General features: G+C 44.9%; 1 protein-coding gene across 2 annotated transcripts in view; it reads left to right on the forward strand.

Annotated features, from left to right (window-relative positions):
* The first annotated feature begins 348 nt into the window (after positions 1-348).
* EGFL6 (EGF like domain multiple 6) overlaps positions 349-20112 on the forward strand; it is a 163594-nt gene continuing 143830 nt past the window's right edge. For both annotated transcript variants that reach the window (XM_073586162.1, XM_073586163.1), the window contains exon 1: positions 349-835. In XM_073586162.1, the coding sequence (XP_073442263.1) occupies positions 762-835 (74 nt within the window). In that variant the 5' untranslated portion in view covers positions 349-761. The remainder of the gene's footprint in view (positions 836-20112) is intronic.

The raw sequence follows: 20112 nt of genomic DNA on the forward strand, positions 1-20112 counted from the left end.
ATCTACAGCATTCTATAATGCTGTAGATAACCCCCGGACGGACGTCATCTCTAGGAGATGGGAGGCGTCGGACCGGACCGCGACACCCATCAGACCGGACCAGACGCCCAGGTGAGTTTAATCTAACTCGTTTTTCATATCTTTCAGGTTACATCTGGGGTTTATCTACAGCATTACAGAATGCTGTAGATAAGCCCCTCATGGCGGTGGCCGCAGCTTATAGGGCTAAAATGGGGTGACAGATTCCCTTTAACATGTGCACTCCTTGTGTTAGAAAATGTGGGGGGGATCTAAATAAAAGGAGCTCAACTCTAAAACACCAAGGCAGAGTTGAGCTATATGCAAGCACTTTTTTTGGGCTGCCCTTTTTATCACACAGGTAGTGGAGACATAGGGTTAAAATAAGGAAAACCCTAGGCAGCCCACTCCTCCCTGTGTAAAATCCTGCCACAACCCACCACCAACCTTCTGCGCTGTCATCAGTGACTGTGAGGGCAGACTGGCTGGAATTTCAGTGCTTTATGCAGCTGCTTTAAGGCAGGAAAAAGGCAGAGCTAACACCCAACAAAAGACAAGCTGGAGGAACAGTGCTCCCCCACTACTGGAGCTGCACACAGGGATGGAGTGACTGCAGGGACCCTCCATACAGAAGAAGCACAGGGGTAATGAGCAAGTGACTGAACACAACTCCTCAGGAAGAAGAAACCTCCAACTTTACCTCTCAGTGTATACAATAAGCTTCCCAGGTGCTGGGCTCAGCCATGTGGCTGCTGCTGTGGATGGCTGCTCTAGGGGTACTCACCTCTGTTGCAGGTAGATTTGCGGAGTCTTCAAGGTCAGTTTGCATGTGTTTTCCCAACTATGTCTTAATAATATATGCTATAAAATAACAGTGCACATCTAGTGTGACTATACAGCACAGATGCAAGTAGCACAATATAATATGACATATACTAAAGGTACGTTCACACTGTGAATTTGCTACAGATTTAGTTGCGCAAAGTTTTGCAACCGTCCCATTCATCTCAAACGATCCCATTTAAATGAATGGAACTGATTTTCCTTAGCAGAAAAGTCTGCAAAAAAAATCTGCAGCGTGGACCTTTAAATCCTAAAGTGGTTTTATTATGAATAGGATTTAAATGGCATCTGATGGAAAGAAGTTTAAATTCTAGATACACTCATTGTCATGTAACCATCCCCCCAGCTGATATCTAAGGAGTGCTTCTAGGGGGACCCCTGTCCATGCAGGCAGGGTGCAGTAAAAGATCCCCTACTGTCTATGGACAAACCTATAGGTAGGCCATGGACCATGTGAGATCTTAAGTAGAGTCAAACACAGAATCTAGTCCAATATGTGTATACTAATACACAACATGATGTACAGTATAAAATGAGTTAATTGTGTGACACTTGTGCAGATATTGGGAGGTTTATAATATCTGAACCTCTTCTCTGCTATGATTTGTCTAATTACTGTTGGATTGGAGCATAGATCTGGGTTGTAAGATCTCTTTTCTTAGTAAGGAGTGTGCCATGAGTGTGATGTTTCTGGCGTATGCCATTGTGCTTGCTGGTTTCTGGGCAGTCTTGGAAGCTGAATAAGTGGCAGTCAATCACTCTAAGTGCTGCAGGAAATGAGCAGTTGGGTAAATTGTTGAAGGGCTCGGTGTGTCATATGGAACTTTCTGTGTTTTGCACCATCATAATTAGGGCATGTTTGTTTATAAATCACGCTTTTATTATTTTTACTAGGAGAAAGCAGGTGCAAAACTGGTGCAGAATTCAGAAAATAATTTGCACCAGATGTTCTCATCTAGAGGAAGCCAACAGTAATGTGTTCCAGGAATTCCTCTGCTCTGGAGCAGGAGTGTGAAGTGATGCATTTCTCACTTGTCACTTATTATCTTGCCCTGGAGATAGATCAACCTCTGGAACAGCAATTCCTTAGAAGTCAAACTGGACAGGTTGCTCAGGAGATGGAAAACTATGGAGAAATCACAATTTTTTTTTCATATCTTTATTATATTTTATTATTAAATATTAGGGATGAGAAAACAGTAAAATGCTCAGATGTTCGTTACTCGAATCAAGCAATTCCTAATGCTCAAACGTTTGTTTCGAGTATTTAGTATAATAGGAGTCAATGGGAAATTCGAGCATTTGTTTTGGCAGACCCTCCAAGGAGATCTGGGGAACAGTGAAAATTTTGAAATGAATGGAAAAAGTGCTGCATAGAAGGAGAAAAGCATGGGAAAGACACCTGGAAGGTCTCTGACTTTCAGATCCCTGCTGAGAACATTGGTGTCACACTTTTTCTCCACTTTAAAGGATTTACAATAAAACATTCCAAATCGAAGAGAAATTGGAGTTCACAGAAAAAAAAAATTATTAAGAAACATTCTTTTCTGTATAATCACTTTTATATAAGGCAAAATTTAGAAACAATTTAAAAAAAAAAATTTAAGTAAACCAAAATTGAAATTTTTATAAAATAATTACAAATTTCAGAGTAATTTATGAAGGAATCCATAGCTGCCAAAAATTTGGGCAAACTCTGTCAAAAATTACAAGCACCTGCCATCTATACACCCTTAAAGGCACAAACTGGAGTGCCTCATTCAAATATTAAGAAGGTGTAGTTGTGGTACTACTACACTCATAAAGGCTCTGCACATGGTGCAAAACCAGGAGAAAAGTGTAAAGAGGGTCATCCACATACCTTTGAAGGCAACAATTGGAGGCCCTCATTCAAATATTGAAGATTAAAAACACTTTATGTGATGTTGTCATCTAGTGGTGTGGAAAAGTTGGGGCTAATCCAAGCATTTTCTGTTGACAGGCAAAAGTGCCTGTCCTCATTGTTACCCAATCTGCGCTGAGCAGATGAAATAAGGCTGGGCTGGGTAGTATCTCCCTGTCTCATGTCTTCCTCCATCTCCACCCGGTCCATATGCAAAACTTCATGTTTAATTGTCAGCAGTAACTGTGTAAGTAGGCACAGATGCGGGATCGTTATGCTGATTATGGCGTCATCGCCGTTCGCCATCTTTGTCGAGTCTTCAAAGTCTTGGCAAACCACAGAAATGTCTGATATCCATGACCACTCTTCAGTTGATATGTGCAGAGACTGACAAGAATATTGACCGGCGTATTGGAACAAGTATTCAATAACTGGCCTCTGCTGCTTACAAAGCCTTGCCAGCATGTGGAGTTCCAGCTCGTGGTCACATCGCACAGCAGTCGGTGAGCTAGCACTCACATTCGCTGCTGCAGCACTGCCAGAGCAGCGACAGCTGTAGTTGACTTGTGGAAATGGGTGTGGACACTGCGTACCTTGACCTGAAGCGCTGGCAAATCTGGGTCGGTTTTCAGAAACCGCTCAACTACTAAATTGAGCATGTGGGCTAAACAAGGTACATATGTGCGCTTGCCAAGCTTTATAGCCGCCACCATGTTATGGCCATTAGCACGACCATTCTTTGTTCAAAGTTAAGCAGAGAGAGCCACAGATTTGTCTGGTCTGTTATTCCCTATCAGTAACCTTGCCATGGTGTGCGGATTGTCTCCTAGACAAATTAGCTTTAGCAGAGCCTGTTGCTGCTTTGCTGAGGTAATGCTGCATAGCTTCCGGCTGATGTGGACTATATTCTCTGAGATAACACAGCAGAGATGGAGGATGAGAAAAAGCAGGAGGGGGTCCAGGAACTGGTGTAGGACGTGGAGGAAACCCTGGCAGAAGTAGGGCCAGCAATCCTAAGCGTCAGTAGCACATGTGCCGTCAAGGGAATGTAGCATCCCTGACCACAAGCGCTTGTCCACGTGTCAGTCGTTAAGTGGACAATCCCAGTAAGAGCATGGGTGATTATTCCTGGACTTGTGCTGGCAAGGCAGGGATGCCACATCAGGAGAAATAGTGGCATCATCATCATCTAACTCCTTAGACAAAATTTGTCATTTCCCAGCGTCTTATTCTTGTGACCATGGCTGCTCTAAGTTTGTGCATCACTAGACAACATGTCCTCCTGCGCCTATTTGAACATACAGGATGAGAGGACATAATAAAAAATGATGATGTAAAGAGCTCCTCAGAGTGTCCTAGTGGGGGATCACTGGTCCCCAGGGACTCGACATGGTGGGACGAAGGAGGATCAGGGTGAGGATTAAGTGATGCAAAGTATTGGATGGTGAGACTGGACTGTGTGGAAGACTGGGTAATGCTGGCAAGCATCTGCTATCCAACCGACCACCTGTTCCCACTGGTGTGGCGTCAGAAGTGGTGTCCCGTGCCTCTCTGCAAAGTGGGACAGGAAGCTATTTGCCATGGATGGGCATGTTGCTTGTGCTCAGCAACAAGCGCAGTTCTACCTGCCCCATGTCTTCATCGTCTGCGTGCACCATCATCAGCACTTTGAATTACTCATCCCTTACCCCACACCTTATGCATCTTCTAATGGCTAGGTCTCTGGAAATCTAGTTTCCTTGATTAATTGAATCTAAATTTTAATTTAAAAAAATGTGATCACCTGTAGTAGACCAAGAGGTTTTTAAAAATGTCAAGCCACCGTAATTTCACACAAAGCTCGTTAAACTGTATGGATAACAATAGTACATTTTTGGAACAAAAAATGTGTTCTCCTGTATCAGGCCAAGCGTTTTTTTAAAATTTCAAGACACCGTAATTTAACACAAAGCATGCTAAACTGTATGGATAACAATAATACATTTTTGGAACAAAAAAAATTGGTCAACTGTAGATGGCCAAGCTGTTTTTTTAAATTTTAAACTGCTAAAATGTTACAAGAAGCACACTAAACTGTATGGATGACAATAGTCAATTTTCCTAAAACTGTGCACACACCGGCCTGGACAGCTACTCTCTCCCTCCAATAAGAACTGTCCCTGAGCTATGCAGTGGCATCAGTGAGCGTGGCGGCACCAGTCCTTTTATAACCTCTGTTGAGGTAATTCGGCCAGCCGATCACAGTATTACCACTACAAAGACGGCTATGGCATTACAGTGACTGGCAGGCAATATCTGCATGTTTCATTGCTGTGTAACAGGAGCTAAACATGCGGGGCAGGAATTTGAGCATTCAATCCGAGCACCAGCCAATGCTCGACAAGTGCCGAGCATATCCGAGCACCCAAATACTCTAGTGATATCCGAGCCAAGCACGTTCGATCATCACTATTAATTATGTGTAGTTTTTGCTCTTATCGTTATTACTATAGCTACTCAGACTAGGGTTTGGATTCACTGGTTGTTTAGGCTACGTTTCCACAATGAGTTTTGGGGAGTTTTTTACTCTGTGTAATGGATCACTTAATGGGTGTGGAAATGGTCCAGGATCAAAAACTCACCAAAAGCTCATCGTGGAAACATAACCTAAAGGATTTTATTCAACCTGTAGAAAGTTTTGTAAAAATGGCTGCCAATAATTTAAAATAAGACAGCTACTGTCTCTGACATCCTCATCCTGTCCATTATTTAAATGGAGGCGGCACATGACTTCTGCAGCCATCATAGAATCATAAAATGTTAGAGTTGGGAGGTTTCTCCAGGGTCATCTTGTCTAACGTCATGTGCCATACTACTGGTAGCAAGCTTCCGGTCTCTGAGCATTGATGAAAGTAGTCATTGGATATTAGTTTACACAAATGTAGGCAACCTGGATAAACTACTGTGTTTCCCCGAATATAAGACAGTGTCTTACATTCTTTTGACCCCCAAAAGTCCCACTATGTCTTACTTTCGGGGTATGTCTTATATTAGAAAAAAAAAATGACGATTTTTGTTTTAACCAAAAAATAACATTTATTAACAAGCTGAACAGTGTGGTGTTCACCACAAAACAGTTTTATTAAACCAAGTGCCCAAGAAAGTGCCAAGAATGTCTTGTTACAACCGTATCATGCCATTGTACAGTATCCCACAGCCTGCCATTACGGTATGGTACAGTATCCCACAGCCATTGCTTACCGGATGGCGATTCCTCTGCGGTGCGGGACAGGGCAGGGCAGGCTTCTTCTTCCTCGTGCAGGGGGACACTGGCCAATGAGCGGTGACGTCAGGGCGGCGGCCGGCGGGCGGGCTCACAGAAGCCACTGGGCCAATCAGAGAGGCCCTGACTTCTGCCCGGGGGACACAGGGGGACACAGGCACCGGTACCGGTATGTTAAACCTAATGCATTATACCGGTACCGCACAACGTCTTACTTTCGGGGCACCGCTGATCCGCTATGTCTTATAAACGGGGGATATCTTACATTAGGCATCCCCCATTATTCCCCTAGTACGTCTTACATTCGGGGGTGTCTTATATTCGGGGAAAGACGGTATGAACACAGTATTTTACTTTTATTAAAGTTAGAGTTGTCTACTTGGGAAACCTTTTTTGTTAAAAGATCTCTCTAACTGATCATTAGGCATTTAACTACAGGGACCACCAGCAACCAGCTATAATCTGCCAGAAAATATGGTAGCAAGTGTGTAGTTTTCCTGCAGGGCCATCACAGGAGAATTGAAGGGCTTATTCGGGACTATTTTTTTCTTCTATGAGCCTAAAAATTAACATACAGGTAATTGCTAACTTCCTGCCTGTACGCAGCGGTCACTGACCACTCCTGCTGGTGATTTAGCTGCTCCATTCCAACAGAGCAGCTCTTTTTCTTCCAGGTTGCTCTGTCAATGGGGTGTGAATGCCGCTGTCTTGTTGATTCACAACCTGCTCCTCACAGGCAGCGGAGAGCTGGCAATCAGCATGACATCGCCTGTCATGCACCATCAACAGAGCAGAGATTGACACTGAGCACAACAAGCAGGTAGATAGCAACTACCTGCCTTTTAGTTCTTAAGCCCATAGTATAAAAAATAAATCGTCCAAGATAGCTCCTTTAAAGCATTACATAGTGCTCATTTATCGCAAAAGGCTGATCATGTACTGCATTGACTTGAGCGATAGTTATCGTGGAATGTAAAAGTTTGGGCATCCCTGATCAAATTTACTGTTATTGTGAACAGTTAAGCAAGTTGAAGATGAAATGATCTCTAAAAGGCCTAAAGCTAAAGATGACACATTTCCTTTGTATCTTAGGCGAAAAAATATATATATTGTAATTTTTTTTTTTTCATTTTAAAACTAACAGAAAGGGATATGGGACCAAGTTTTGGTACCGTTGGAGATTTGTGTGCTCAGTAAACTAAGCAGCTGCCTAGCACTCTGAAAATGAAAATAATGGAGGCCCTCAAAGCAGAAGGCTATAAGAAGATAGTGTTTTCAAGTTTCCCTTTCCTCAGTTCAAAATGTAATTAAGAATTGGCAGTTAACGGGAACAGTGGACGTCAAGGTAAGATCTGGAAGACCAAGCAAAATTTTAGTGAGAGCTGCTTGTAGGAGCTAAAGAGACAAATCAGAACCACTTGACTGCAAAAGACCTTCAGAAAGACTTAGCAGATTCTGGAATTCTGCTATTTTTTTACTGTTCAGAGACACCTGCATAAATATGGCCTTCATGGAAGAGTCATCAAAAGAAAACCTCTCCTGCATCCTCATCATAAAACTCAGACTCAGAAGTATGCAAAAGAACATCTAAGCAAGCCTGATGTACTTTGGAAACAAGTCCTGTGGACTGATGAGGTTAAAATAGAACTTTTAGGCCACAATGATCAAAGGTATGTGTGGAGAAAAAAGAGTAAAGCATTTCAGGAAAAGAACATCTCGCCAATCATGAAGCAAGGGGTGGATCAATCGTGCTTCAGGGTTGTGTTGCAGCCAATGGTATGGGTTACAACATGTCGTGGGAAGAATGGATTCAATGAAATTTCAACAAATTCTTAATGCAAACATAACCCCTTCTGCAAAAAAATCTGAAAAAAGAATGGCTTCAACAAATGGTTAATGATCCTAAACACACTTCAAAATCCACAATAGACTACCTCAAAAGGCGCAAGTTGAAGATTTTACAATGGCCCTCACAGCCCCCTGATCTGAACAGCATTGAAAATCTGTGGCTAGACCTCAAAATAGCAGAGCATGCATGACAACCCAGGAATCTCACAGAACTGGAAGAATTTTCCAAGGAAGACTGAATGGAAATCCCTCAAAGAAGAATTGAAAAACTCTTGGCTGGCTACAAAAAGCATTTACAAGCTTTTTTTCTCCTTGCCTAAAATACAAAGAAAATGTGTCATTTTTAACTTTAAGCCTTTTAGAGATCATTTCATCTTCAACTTGCTTAACTGTTCACAATAACAATAATTTTGGCCTAGGGTGCCCAAATTTTTATATGCCACTATAACTATCACCAAATACATCACCATATTACCTCATGCTGATCTGGGATATATCTAAAAACTACAGTACTGAATATTCACTGTACATGGACCACATAATCCTGAATGATATAATGTTTTTATCAATGTTCCTATAATTTGGGGGTCAGTGATGATAATGTCTGTAAAGAGCTGCAAAATATAATGACACTGTATAAGTGAGTTAAATAAATTGGGTTTCTGCACTGTCATGAGATGTATTTATTCTGTTGTGTTGATGGTATAAGTACTGAATATAATAGATGGCAATTAGAATTACATGTCTATACAGATGGATGCAGATGGCCTTGATTTATCAAGACCGGCAATGTTCATGCTGGTCTTGATGAGAGGGCTTGCTGGATCAGACGTGATGAATCGGGTAAGTCTGAAAAGGCCACAAACCTTCATCTTGTCAGTGACTTGAGTAAGATTTATGGAGTAAGCTCATTATGAATTAGACTAACTGTGATGACGCGCCCGAGGGGCCGTGAGATACTCTGTACCGCACCCGTTGACTTCAATGGGAAATGTCACAGTGGCAGTGACCCGTTCCATGGCCTCAGGCGGTCATGTAAAAGGGGTAGAATTGAATGGGGATAAAGTTTATGTAGTGATTTGTGACGCCAGTTGGAATGTTCGACTGTAGTATAGCCGGCACTGCAGATGATCCCTGGGGGAGTAGATGGTGATGGCAGTGCAGATGTTAAAACCCTCTCCAACCAGGGCAGGACCCCCAGAGACTGTGATGCAAGTAGAAGGCATGGAGTAATAAGGCAGGAGACAAGGAAAGTCACTTTAGTATTTACTGTAGTTCAGGTGCAGTTCAGTGGAGATATTACAACTCTCACCAGGTTACAGTCTGCTCTGGAGAATGGGAGTTATCCTTCACTCTGCTGTGACTCAGTGTAACCTCCTGCCATTCTAATCCCTTCTGGGACCAACGCTTTCTGGAGTTTAGAACTTCCCAGTATTGCTTCTACTCACTGTGTATTTCGCCTTCAGCAAATTGCAGTTTGAATCCTTTGTGACGCAGCTCAAGTCCCCACTTGCACTGTCCTTCACTGATTCCAGGTTATTGCCATATTTCTGAGGGAAAACACCTTTCTGCTGGTTGTGTAATCCTACGCAGTCTCTCAGCTTACCACCCAGCTCTGAAAGCATGGATGATCTAGGGGCTGGTTCCCTGCTTTTTAGCTCTTACTCCTGGATCAGCCACATGTCATCATGGCATCCAAGCGTACTTCCTCCTTCTTCACACTGAGAACAGCCATTCGGCCCCTCCCAGTTAGGGCATGTCTGCAAAGCTCTCAGCTCCAGACAAATGAGGGAATGAGGCAAATTGTGTGTGTGCATCTAGCAGAGAAAGCAGAACTCCCATTGCTTACAAAACACATACAGTACTGTACATATTTAACCCTTTTGTGGTGATAAAGACGCAGGGCACCCCATTCCCCCCTAGTTAAAGGTAGCACGTCCTCAGGCTGCATAAGGAACATAAGCACATAACAAATGACATAACAGTTAACTTGAGTATAAGTAAACAGTCACATTAACTGAGTTGAAGTCGTGGATTACAACCCAGAGCCACTTCTTATTGTTTGGATCGTCCCAGAGTGCAGCTGCAGGGCACACAGACCATAATAGAAAATTCACTGCACTGGCTGTTTTAGATGGCTTCCTGCCAAGGCACTATGAACAGTTTCTTCTTCTTGAGTTTAAGAGTCTTTACAAGAGTTCTTGTAGTAGAAAAAGGCATAATAACTACTAAAATCTCACATTAGTCCACGTGGGCACAATTTCTTTTAACATTTTTAGTAACGTTACATAAGGCAAAGTTCAATGTAGGTCCAGTGCTGTAAGTCCATAAAATCCATTTTTCTTTTATTCCATCACTTCCAGTAAGATAAAAGCAATTGCGTCATAGTCCAGAACATTAAAATCAAACGCGTTTCAACGCAAAACCGTGCGTCTTAATCATTGAACACAACACAAATCTTAATTATTAATCTTACAATATTTTACAAATCATTTATATAACGAGAATCTTTGAACCTACCATGGGTACAACAGGTTCACTGCTGACTGTGGGCAAGTTTTCTGATTCTTCCTTCCTTGTCTCTGGTAGCGACCTTTGTGGGAACACTGTTGTGATTGGGTCACCGAGGAGGAAAGCAAGACCAAGCTAAGCCACAGAAAACCAGGTTGGTAACTAAGCGGATTGCAGACCCCTAATCCTATCCACACAACTAGCAGTAGCCGTGGAGCGTACCTACGATGATCCTAGATGCCTCAACACAGCCAGAGAACTAAAGCCTAAAGCAAGAAAGGAGAAATCTAAACTGCCCCAGAGCAGACCTCAAAGGAATAGATAGCCCCCAAACATATATTGTCAGTGAGACAAGATGAAAACACAAACGCAGGTAGGAAAATAGACTGAGCAAACGATGGGGCACACACTAACTAGACAGGACAGGAAAGGAAAGACTCTGTCTGCAATCACGCAAAAAACCCTGCAAAAAATGCCCAACAAGACTGATAGAAAAATACTGAAGTCACTAGACTTCGCCCACTATATCAGCACTCTGGTATATTCTGAAAGCAGAGCAAAAAGGGCCAATCTAATAAGGGACAAAAACAAACTGGCACAAGCAGTAACATAAGGATGGAAATTCAGCACAGCTCCAGCCGGAAATGGCTGACCACACAAAACTGAAATAGACAAAACCAGATCAAATGTGAACAATAGCAAAAGAACACTTGGCTGAGCATGCAGGGACTGAGCTGGAAACTAAGACCTCAGGAGGCAGGAAAAAATAACCAGCAGGGATAGAGGGAGTCAGCTGTCTTAAATCCAGTCAGAAACTCCAGATCTCCAGTCATCCTCCTCATTATTAGGTGCAGGCCTCTGTTAATTAGATCAGCTCCATTACCTCCAGTAACCACCAGAGGGAGCCAATAAAAAGAACCTGCGACCCCTCTGTCAATATAACCAGCTCCACTACCTTCACTAGTAACCAGAGGTAGGCCAGAAAGCGAAATCACAACAGAACACCATCACTGGAACTACCACTGCGTTGTTGACTTGTAGCCAAGAACTAGGGAATTCACCTAGAACAGTGCGAATCTTGGTATCAGTCTTTTCTTTTTGCTGTGAGTCTTCCTTAGTCTCAACTCTTTCATGGAATTGTGCTGGACATACTTTCAGATTGTCTCTGGATACGGTAGTAAACGTTTTTCTGCTGTCTTTGGAGATAATACACACTTTGCTGTTGTCATAGCTAGATGGTAGAATAGTGTACGGCTGAGCCTCCCATTGGTCATCTAACTTGCGGTTTCTTCTCTTTTTCTTCAGCACTTGTTCACCTGCTGGTAAGGGAGTTGCTACAGCATGTCTGTTACAGTTACTTTCCTGTTTTTGCCTAGCTTGCGCAAGACTTTCCTCCACACATTGTGGAACTTTCTGATACTGCAGTTGTCTTTCCGTATTCCAATCAGTGTCCATTTGGCTGGATATGGTTTCAGGAGTTAGGACTCCCATTTCCAGGTCGATGGGGAGTTTACCTGGCCGTGTGCGTGTAGGAGAGAGAGTCCCAGCCGAGTGTCCAGGTTGGAACCAAGGGGACCGTCACCTAGGTTCCGGGGGAAACTGTTTCCGGGGGACAGAGTTCAGAGACGGACTGGTGAGACTAACAGACTGGCTGGGGGAGGAGCCGATATAAAAGGGGTGGGGAAAGGGAGTCACGATGAGTCAGCAGAGCGGTACAGAGGGAGCAGGAGACCGTGGGAGCGACTGAGAGCCAGAGCAACTTACCGGAACCAGGAAGGAGGACAGAGGCAGGAGAGACGCTCACCCGGGACATCAGTGAGACGGCGCTGAGACGACCGTCCAAGAACCGCTGCTCCGCGTCAACCAGCGGCCGCTGTGGCCTGCCCGCGGTCACTCGCGGCCATTGCCGCCCCTCTTCAACCCGCGGCTGCGGCCTGCCCGAGGTCACCAGCAGCCGTTGCCGCCTTGCCCCTCCCTGCGGCTGCGGCCTGCCCGTGGGTCCCAGCGGCCATTGCCGTCTCACTTCAGCCCGCGGCTGCGGCCTATCTCCTGTTACCCCGCTTATACCCGTGGCCGCGGCTAGTTCAGTGCTGTCGGCGGCCACCACTGTCCCGCTCCAGCCCGCGGCAAGGGCCGGGCCATTGCTCGCCGCGGGTCCTCCGTTGCGGCCGCTGGCTGCGCAGGTGGCCTGCCAGACGCCACCCCGCATCGCTGCTGTTTGCCCCGATCCGGGGGCTGCGGTCTATCTGTTCAAGGACTCCTCCGGGGCCTGTCATGCCCCTGCTTTACTGAAGCGTCGGAATGCTCAAAGACTGCGACAGATCTTCAGCGGCTGGGCCCAGCAGCTACTATGCCGAAGAACCAATGTCCGAGACGCCGAGGGACCAGCTTTGCCGGACTTAGTCGTGTTCTTATATTTCCGTGTTTGCTTGTATTGAGTCCCTGTGAGGACAATCCCTGTTATTTTGTTCAGTTGCTTAGACTATCCCTGCGGATAGTTACCTATAAACCTATATAAGTTGTTACCAAAAACACAAGACCATCTCGCGTCTCGTCACTGCATCCTGCATACCTGCTAGTACCACACACGCATCACGTAAGCTGGGGCATATCCTGTTGCGCTGGTTGGGATATGGTTGTACATTTCAATCAAGTCAGGCAATTTCTCAGGCCATTGGTTCCTTTCTTCGACTGGTAGGATCTGCAATAAATTGATCACCAGATGATTTAGTTTTTCACAAAGACCATTGCCTTGTGGTTGGTATGGTGTAGTTCTGATCTTTTTACATCCACAGAGGGAGAAAAATTCTTGAAAGACTTCTGCTTCAAAGGCTGGACCTCTGTCTGTCAGCACTTGATCTGGGTAGCCATGGGGTCTGCAGAAATATTCTTGGAATGCCTTTGCAGCTGTTCTTGCTGTTTGGTCTTTCACCGGAACGACCACTAGGAAACGGGAATAGTGATCCACTATTGTTAAGGCATAGGTATACCCTGATCGGCTTGGGGTTAGTTGCATATGATCTAAGGCCACCAGTTTCAAAAGTTGTTTAGTGATGATGGGCTTCAAGGGGGCCTTTTGATTGGCAGAATTCTTTCTTCTGAGATTACATGGGCCGCATTCTCTACACCACTGTTCAATAGACCGTCTCATACCTATCCAGAAGAAGTGGTCGCGGATGACTACTTCCAGCTTTTTCCAACCAAAGTGTCCCGCTTGATTGTGGTAACATTCTAAGACCATAGGCACATCTTTTCTGGGGACCACAATCTGCCATACCAGTTCATGTGTACGTGGGTTAATAGCTCTTCGGATCAACTTGCCTTCATAAAGGAACAGCTTCTTTCTCTCTTTCCACAACTGTTGGGCCTCTGCAGACGCATCAGGAGTTGGAGATGAATCTGCTTCTCCAAGGAGTTCCTTGACCATACATATAGCTGGGTCACTGTTCTTCATCTCTGCCCAACCATGGTGAGGTAATGGATTAAGAGAAACTTCGTGAATGGCAAGACTTCTCCCTGTCACGTGGTTAGTGTCTTGGGAGACACCGTGGCGGTGGAATGCTGGCATCTCTATTTCTTCCAGGTCTTCTAGATGTTCTGCTGGATCAGGAGCATTTGGCATATGGGACAAAGCATCGGCATTGGCGTTTTTAGTGCCAGCTCGGTATTTATTGACAAACTCATAATTGGACAACCGAGCCATCCATCTTTGTTCCAAGGCGCCGAGCCGAGCCTAGCGGTCTCCAGATGGGTTAACAGATTGTTGTCCATGTAGATGGTAAATTTGGATGAGGCCAAATAGTGCTTGAACCTCTTGGTCACTGCCCAAACGATAGCTAAGAATTCTAGCTTGAAGGAGCTATAGTTGGTAGGGTTCCTCTCAGTAGGACGAAGCATCCGACTGGCATAAGCAATTACTTTCTCCTTACCCTGCTGCACTTAAGATAGGACGGCTCCTAACCCAACATTGCTGGCATCGGTGTGCAGGATAAACGGCTGATCATAGTCTGGGTATGCCAAGATCTCTTCTCCAGTAAGTGCTTGCTTAAGGCTGTTGAATGACTCACCCAACCTAGCATTCCACTCGATCAGGGGACTCTGGCCTCTGGCCTTTTTGGATTGGCCAACTAGGAGATCTTGAAGAGTGGCTGTCAATTTAGTAAAGTCTTTAATAAAGAGTATGTAGTACCCCACTAGGCCTGCGAATTGTCTGACCTCTTGTTTGTTGGTGGGTACCTGCCAGTCTCTGATGACAGTCACTTTGTCTGGGTCAGGTGCTACTCCTTCTGCACTCACAACATGACCTAAATATTGCACTTTGGGCTTTAGGAGATGACATTTAGATGGTTTTACCTTCAAGCCGAGGTTGGACAACGCCTCCAAGACCTCTGCCAGGTGTTGCAGATGTTCCTCATAGGTCCTGGAATATACAATCACATCATCCAAGTACAGTAGCACAGTGTCAAAGTTCATATGGCCCAGGCAGCATTCCATAATTCTCTGAAAGGTTCCGAATGGCATGTAATTAAATTCACATAGCTCCATAGGGGTAGTGAATGCAGTTTTTTCTTTGTCTGCCTCAGCAACAGTAACCTGGCAGTACCCACTGGTTAAGTCCAAAGAGGAGACGTACCTAGATGATTTTAATGCTGCTAGAGACTCCTCTACGCGTGGTAAGGGGTATGCATTTTTGTAAGCAATTTTGTTAAGCTGTCTGTAATCTACACACATGCGCATTGTACCATCTTTCTTTTTGACTAATACCAGGGGAGCTGCCCAAGGACTGTAGCTATCCCTGATTACCCCTGCTTGTTTCATTTCTCTTAGCATACCTTTTGCACACTGATAATGAGCTGGAGGTACAGGACGATACCTTTCTTTGATAGGTGGGTGATCTCCTGTGGGGATGTTATGTTGAAACCCTTTTACCTGCCCAAAATCTAAGGGATGCTTACTGAAAACCCTCTCGTATTCTTGCACCACCCGCTGCACTCCATTTTTCAGATGTACAGGAGTGGAGTCGGTGCCAATATGTATCTTTTGGAACCATTCCTCCGTCTGAACAGAAGAGCCATTGCCATCCATCGCTTCTGACGGCGTCAAGGGTTCTACAGCCTGAATATCATTGTTGCTGACTGTGAACAGTTTGGCTACGGTTGCATAACGGGGCAAGCAAGCTTCCTCCTCTCCACAGTTCAGAACACGTACCGGAACCCTGCCCCTCTTAACATCAACAATTCCCCTGGCTGTCAGCACAGTAGGTCTGCTGTCTGAGTAGACTGGTTCAAGGAGAGCTTGGTAGTCCCATCCTCTGATGCTTATGGCTGCTCTCCACCAGATGAGGGTCTCACTTCTAGGGGGAAGCGTAATGGAGTAGGGATCACTCACCCTTACACTACCAATCTCTCCACAAGTTAACACCACCTGCTGTTGCTGCACAAGGGCCTTGATATCCTTATTGAGGGCATGCTGTTCTTTGTACGGGGACGACTCGGCTATGTCTTTCAAAATGGTTATGACCTCACTTAAACAATTTTCAATCACATTTGTGCCCAATGTTATGAGAGGTGGACACTCTCCTCTTTCCACCTCAAGACCTTGAGCTTTGAGCTCCACCTTCCTCACTTTAATGACAACCTCTTTGTACCCCACCTGTGTCAGAGGTTGACCATTGCTTGCTATTAAAGACAAGTTACCATCAGGAAGTTGGGTGAAATCAGTCTCAGTCCAATATCTTTGGTACAGTGTGTGAGGCATGGTGGTTACCTGTGATCCAGTGTCCAGGAGGGCGGTGAAGTGGATACCATCCACTACCACCAGTATAAGTGGAGGTCCTCCAACATAACTGTTTCTCCAGTTAGTTGGACCAGATTGTCTTACTCCTGGGGGGTGGTCCTCGCCCCCAGGGTTCGCTCATTTAAAGGACATTCTCTTTCAATGTGATCCACCTTATTGCACCGTCTGCAGATGGGTCTCCCAGAAGAGTCAAATCGGTCTGTTGTTCTCCTGCCGGTGCGAGTCAGTCGTCGCTGATCTTGTGGCATCCTTTTTGTCTGTCGTCATGGGAGATCATCCGGGCTTGATGCTAGCTGAATCATCTCTGTGGGGGAATAAGTCTGGAGAGTCTGAACAGTTTTACATAGACCAGCCATATTTTTAGTCAGTTCCTGTACTTGCAGCCGTAAATCTGCAATAGAATCATCAACTGGAGTCTGCACGTGCTGTACTGCAGGCACCTGGGGTGAGGATACTGCCCCCTGGTGGTATGTAACTAGTTGCTGGATGTTTATCTGGCTCAGTGCAGACATAGGTACTGTATATTCTCTTAAGATACGGATGGATCTGTCCTTAAACTGAACAAAGTCCATGTCAGGGTTCTATAATGACATCATGCGAAGTTGTGCCTTACTGGAGTCAGACAGAAGACCCTCAATAAACTGTTCTTTCAGCATTTTGTTCTCATCTCTTACACTGTCTGGATCAATTTGTTTAATGGCCTGCAGCGCCTCCTGCAGGTTAAGGGCATAGTCTCTGACAGTGTCCTGTGGTTTCTGTCTGCAGCTGAAAAATCGCATCTTTATTTCTGAAGCAGTACAGGTGTCAAAAGTATCCTTTAATTTAGCAAAAATGTCTTTTACAGTCTTTTTATCAGTAGCTGGCCAAGATGTAACTTCTCTCTGAGCAGCGCCACTGAGCTGACTTGTAAGTATACTGACTTTCTGTTCTTCTGACATAGGGTAAATTTCAAACATGCTGCGCAGCTTCCCTTTAATGTCACTTAAAGGGAATCTGTCACCCCTTTTTTGAGATATCATATAATGATATCATTCAATTGTGTATCACATAAAGATTCTCTTAGTACTTTTGCTTCCCCCTGACCCCGCATCTTTCATGCATAAATACCTTTTTTATATCGGTTCAGATGTATGTAAACTGCCGCTGTCCGGTCCGATGGGCGGGGCTTATTCAACTGCTCCCCCCTCCCTGTCTTGCTCTACACAAGAAGAAATGCATTGAACAAGACAGGGGGGGAGCAGGTGAATAAGTCCCACCCAGCGGTCCAGACAGCGACAGTTTACATACATCTGAACCGATATAAAAAAGGTATTTATGCATGAAAGGTGTGGGGTCAGGGGGACGCAAAAGTACTAAGAGAATCCCTATGTGACACACAATTAAATAATATCATTATATGATCTCTCAAAAAAGGGGTGACAGATTCCCTTTAAAGTGTGCGATTCGCCATTGTACTGTGGCAGCCATGTTGCACCCGGTATATAAGGCATGGTGAGAGGCAAAATGGGAGCTGCAGCTGCATGCACCCTGAGAGTCGCCGCGATTAGACATCTTCCCCCCCAGTTAACATTTGCAGGGGTGCAACTCACCGTTTCAGTTGCTGCAGGTCGTTGCTCCTGTAGGATTTTAGGCATGCAATGTAATCCTGTTCGAAGACGCCAAAAATGACGCGCCCGAGGGGCTGTGGGATACTCTGTACTGGGCCCGTTAACTTCAATGGGAGATGTCACAGCGGCGGTGACCAGGTCCGTGGCCCCAGGCGGTCATGTAAAAGGGGTAGAATTGAATGGGGATAAAGTTTATATAGTGATTCGGGATGCCAGTTGGAGTGTTTGACTGTAGTATAGCCGGCACTGCAGATGATCCCTGGGGGAGTAGATGGTGATGGCAGTGCAGATGTTAAAACCCTCTCCAACCAGGGCAGGACCCCCAGAGATTGTGATGCAAGTAGAAGGCACGGCGTAATAAGGCAGGAGACAAGGAAAGTCACTTTAGTATTTACTGTAGTTCAGGTGCAGTTCAGAGGAGATATTACAACTCTCACCCGGTTACAGTCTGCTCTGGAGAATGGGAATTATCCTTCACTCTGCTGTGACTCAGTGTAACCTCCTGGTATTCTAATCCCTTGTGGGACCAAGGCTTTCTGGAGTTTAGAACTTCCCAGTATTGCTTCTACTCACTGTGTATTTCACCTTCAGCAACTTGCATTTTGAATCCTTTGTGACGCAGCTCAAGACCCCACTTGCACTGTCCTTCACTGATTCCAGGTTATTGCTGTATTTCTGAGGGAAAACACCTTTCTGCTGGTTGTGTAATCCCACACAGTCTCTCTGTTTACCACCCAGCTCTGAAAGCATGGATGATCTAGGGGCTGGTTCCCTGCTTTTTAGTTCTTACTCCTGGATCAGCCACATGTCATCATGGCATCCAAGTGTACTTCCTCCTTCTTCACACTGAGAACAACCACTCGGCCCCTCCCAGTTAGGGCATGTGTGCAAAGCTCTCAGCACCAGACAAATGAGGGAATGAGGCAAATTGTGTGTGTGTTTAGCAGAGAAAACATAACTCCCATTGCTCGCAAAACACATGCAGAACTGTACATATTTAACCCTTTTACGGTGATAAAGACGCAGGGCGCCACAGTGACATTACGCCACGTCCCTCCCCAGTGACCCCCTTGCTTCTCCCATTTTGTCAGAGTTGGGCAAATCTGGCCAAAAGTCGAAAAAAATTGCACAGAATAGAAGGAGTACAGTATGGGAAAGAACCCCTGACCACTGTGTCTCTTCACTTTACGTGGTCAAATGCAATAGGCACTTAGACTCGGTAGGATGCCATGGTTTGGTCCCTTAATAAGAAGTCTGGGAAGAGTATCTTTAGTAGATGTATTATACTTATACATGAGGTAGCCTCATGTGACTCTCAATGTAAGGCGGCAGTCAGAAAACCATAGTATCTCTCAGGTGAGAGAATTGGGCTGATTATGCTAATGACAATTGGCTCAAACTCTGTCAGACTTTGAGCCAAGCGTGACCTTAATGTGATGCAATGCTCTCATATGCTAGAATAGGAGCACAGATGTGGAGAAGACGGAGAACTTATTTTTTCCATCTTATCCATTTTCTAAGTCCACAGATGTCACAAGCACTCAAATACTCGATCCGAATTCTGGAGTCACAGCATGCAGTGATTTTTTTTTCCTCATGCCGAAGTGGCATGAGAAAAAGATCTCAGATCTGCTCTGCCCCATAATATAACATTGTGCCGAGTGCTATGCAATCAAATATCGGATAGCACTCAGCCATGTTTTACGTTCATGTGACTCTCACTGTAAGGCCGGGATCTTACATGTGAGGAATACAGCCGAGTCTCGCATGTTAATACCTGGCACTGCCGCCGGCACTCGGAGTGGAGCATGCGGCCGCATAGCAATACATGGAGCCGCACGCTCCGCACCCGAGTGCCGGTGGTAGTGTCGGGTATTAACATGCGAGACTTGGCCGTATTCCTTGCATGTGTGATCCCGACCTAATAGTGGACCCATCACTATATGGAATATTTTTAATAGGAGATTAAACTTGTGCGTGTGTCCTTTTTCTCTTTTAGTGCCTGGTCACTTGTCATTTGTTTTAAGATTAAATGAACAGGTAGACACAATGTTACAGATGAAGTTCATTGCAGATTCTGTCAAATTTGACAGAGGTAATGGCATTGCAAGCAGTTACTATCTGTCTTGCCAAAACAAAAGACACCTAGTCCTTGACAATCCTCATTATAAGTAGATCCTATTGTTATCCATCATGCGAGGAATCTGGAAGAATCCTTTACTTAGATATATGGATTAGCATGTGTTGATTATAACATTATAGCAGTTACCTGTGTAGCTAGCATTTAAAGGGGTTGACACAATTGAGGCTAATGTTGCAGCCTGTGATTAGCTGCAGAGTCTCAT

This window comes from Dendrobates tinctorius, unplaced genomic scaffold (genome assembly GCF_039654945.1).
Source record: "Dendrobates tinctorius isolate UK_male_01 unplaced genomic scaffold, ASM3965494v1 ptg000091l, whole genome shotgun sequence".
In the NCBI taxonomy this organism is placed as follows: Eukaryota; Metazoa; Chordata; class Amphibia; order Anura; family Dendrobatidae; genus Dendrobates; species Dendrobates tinctorius.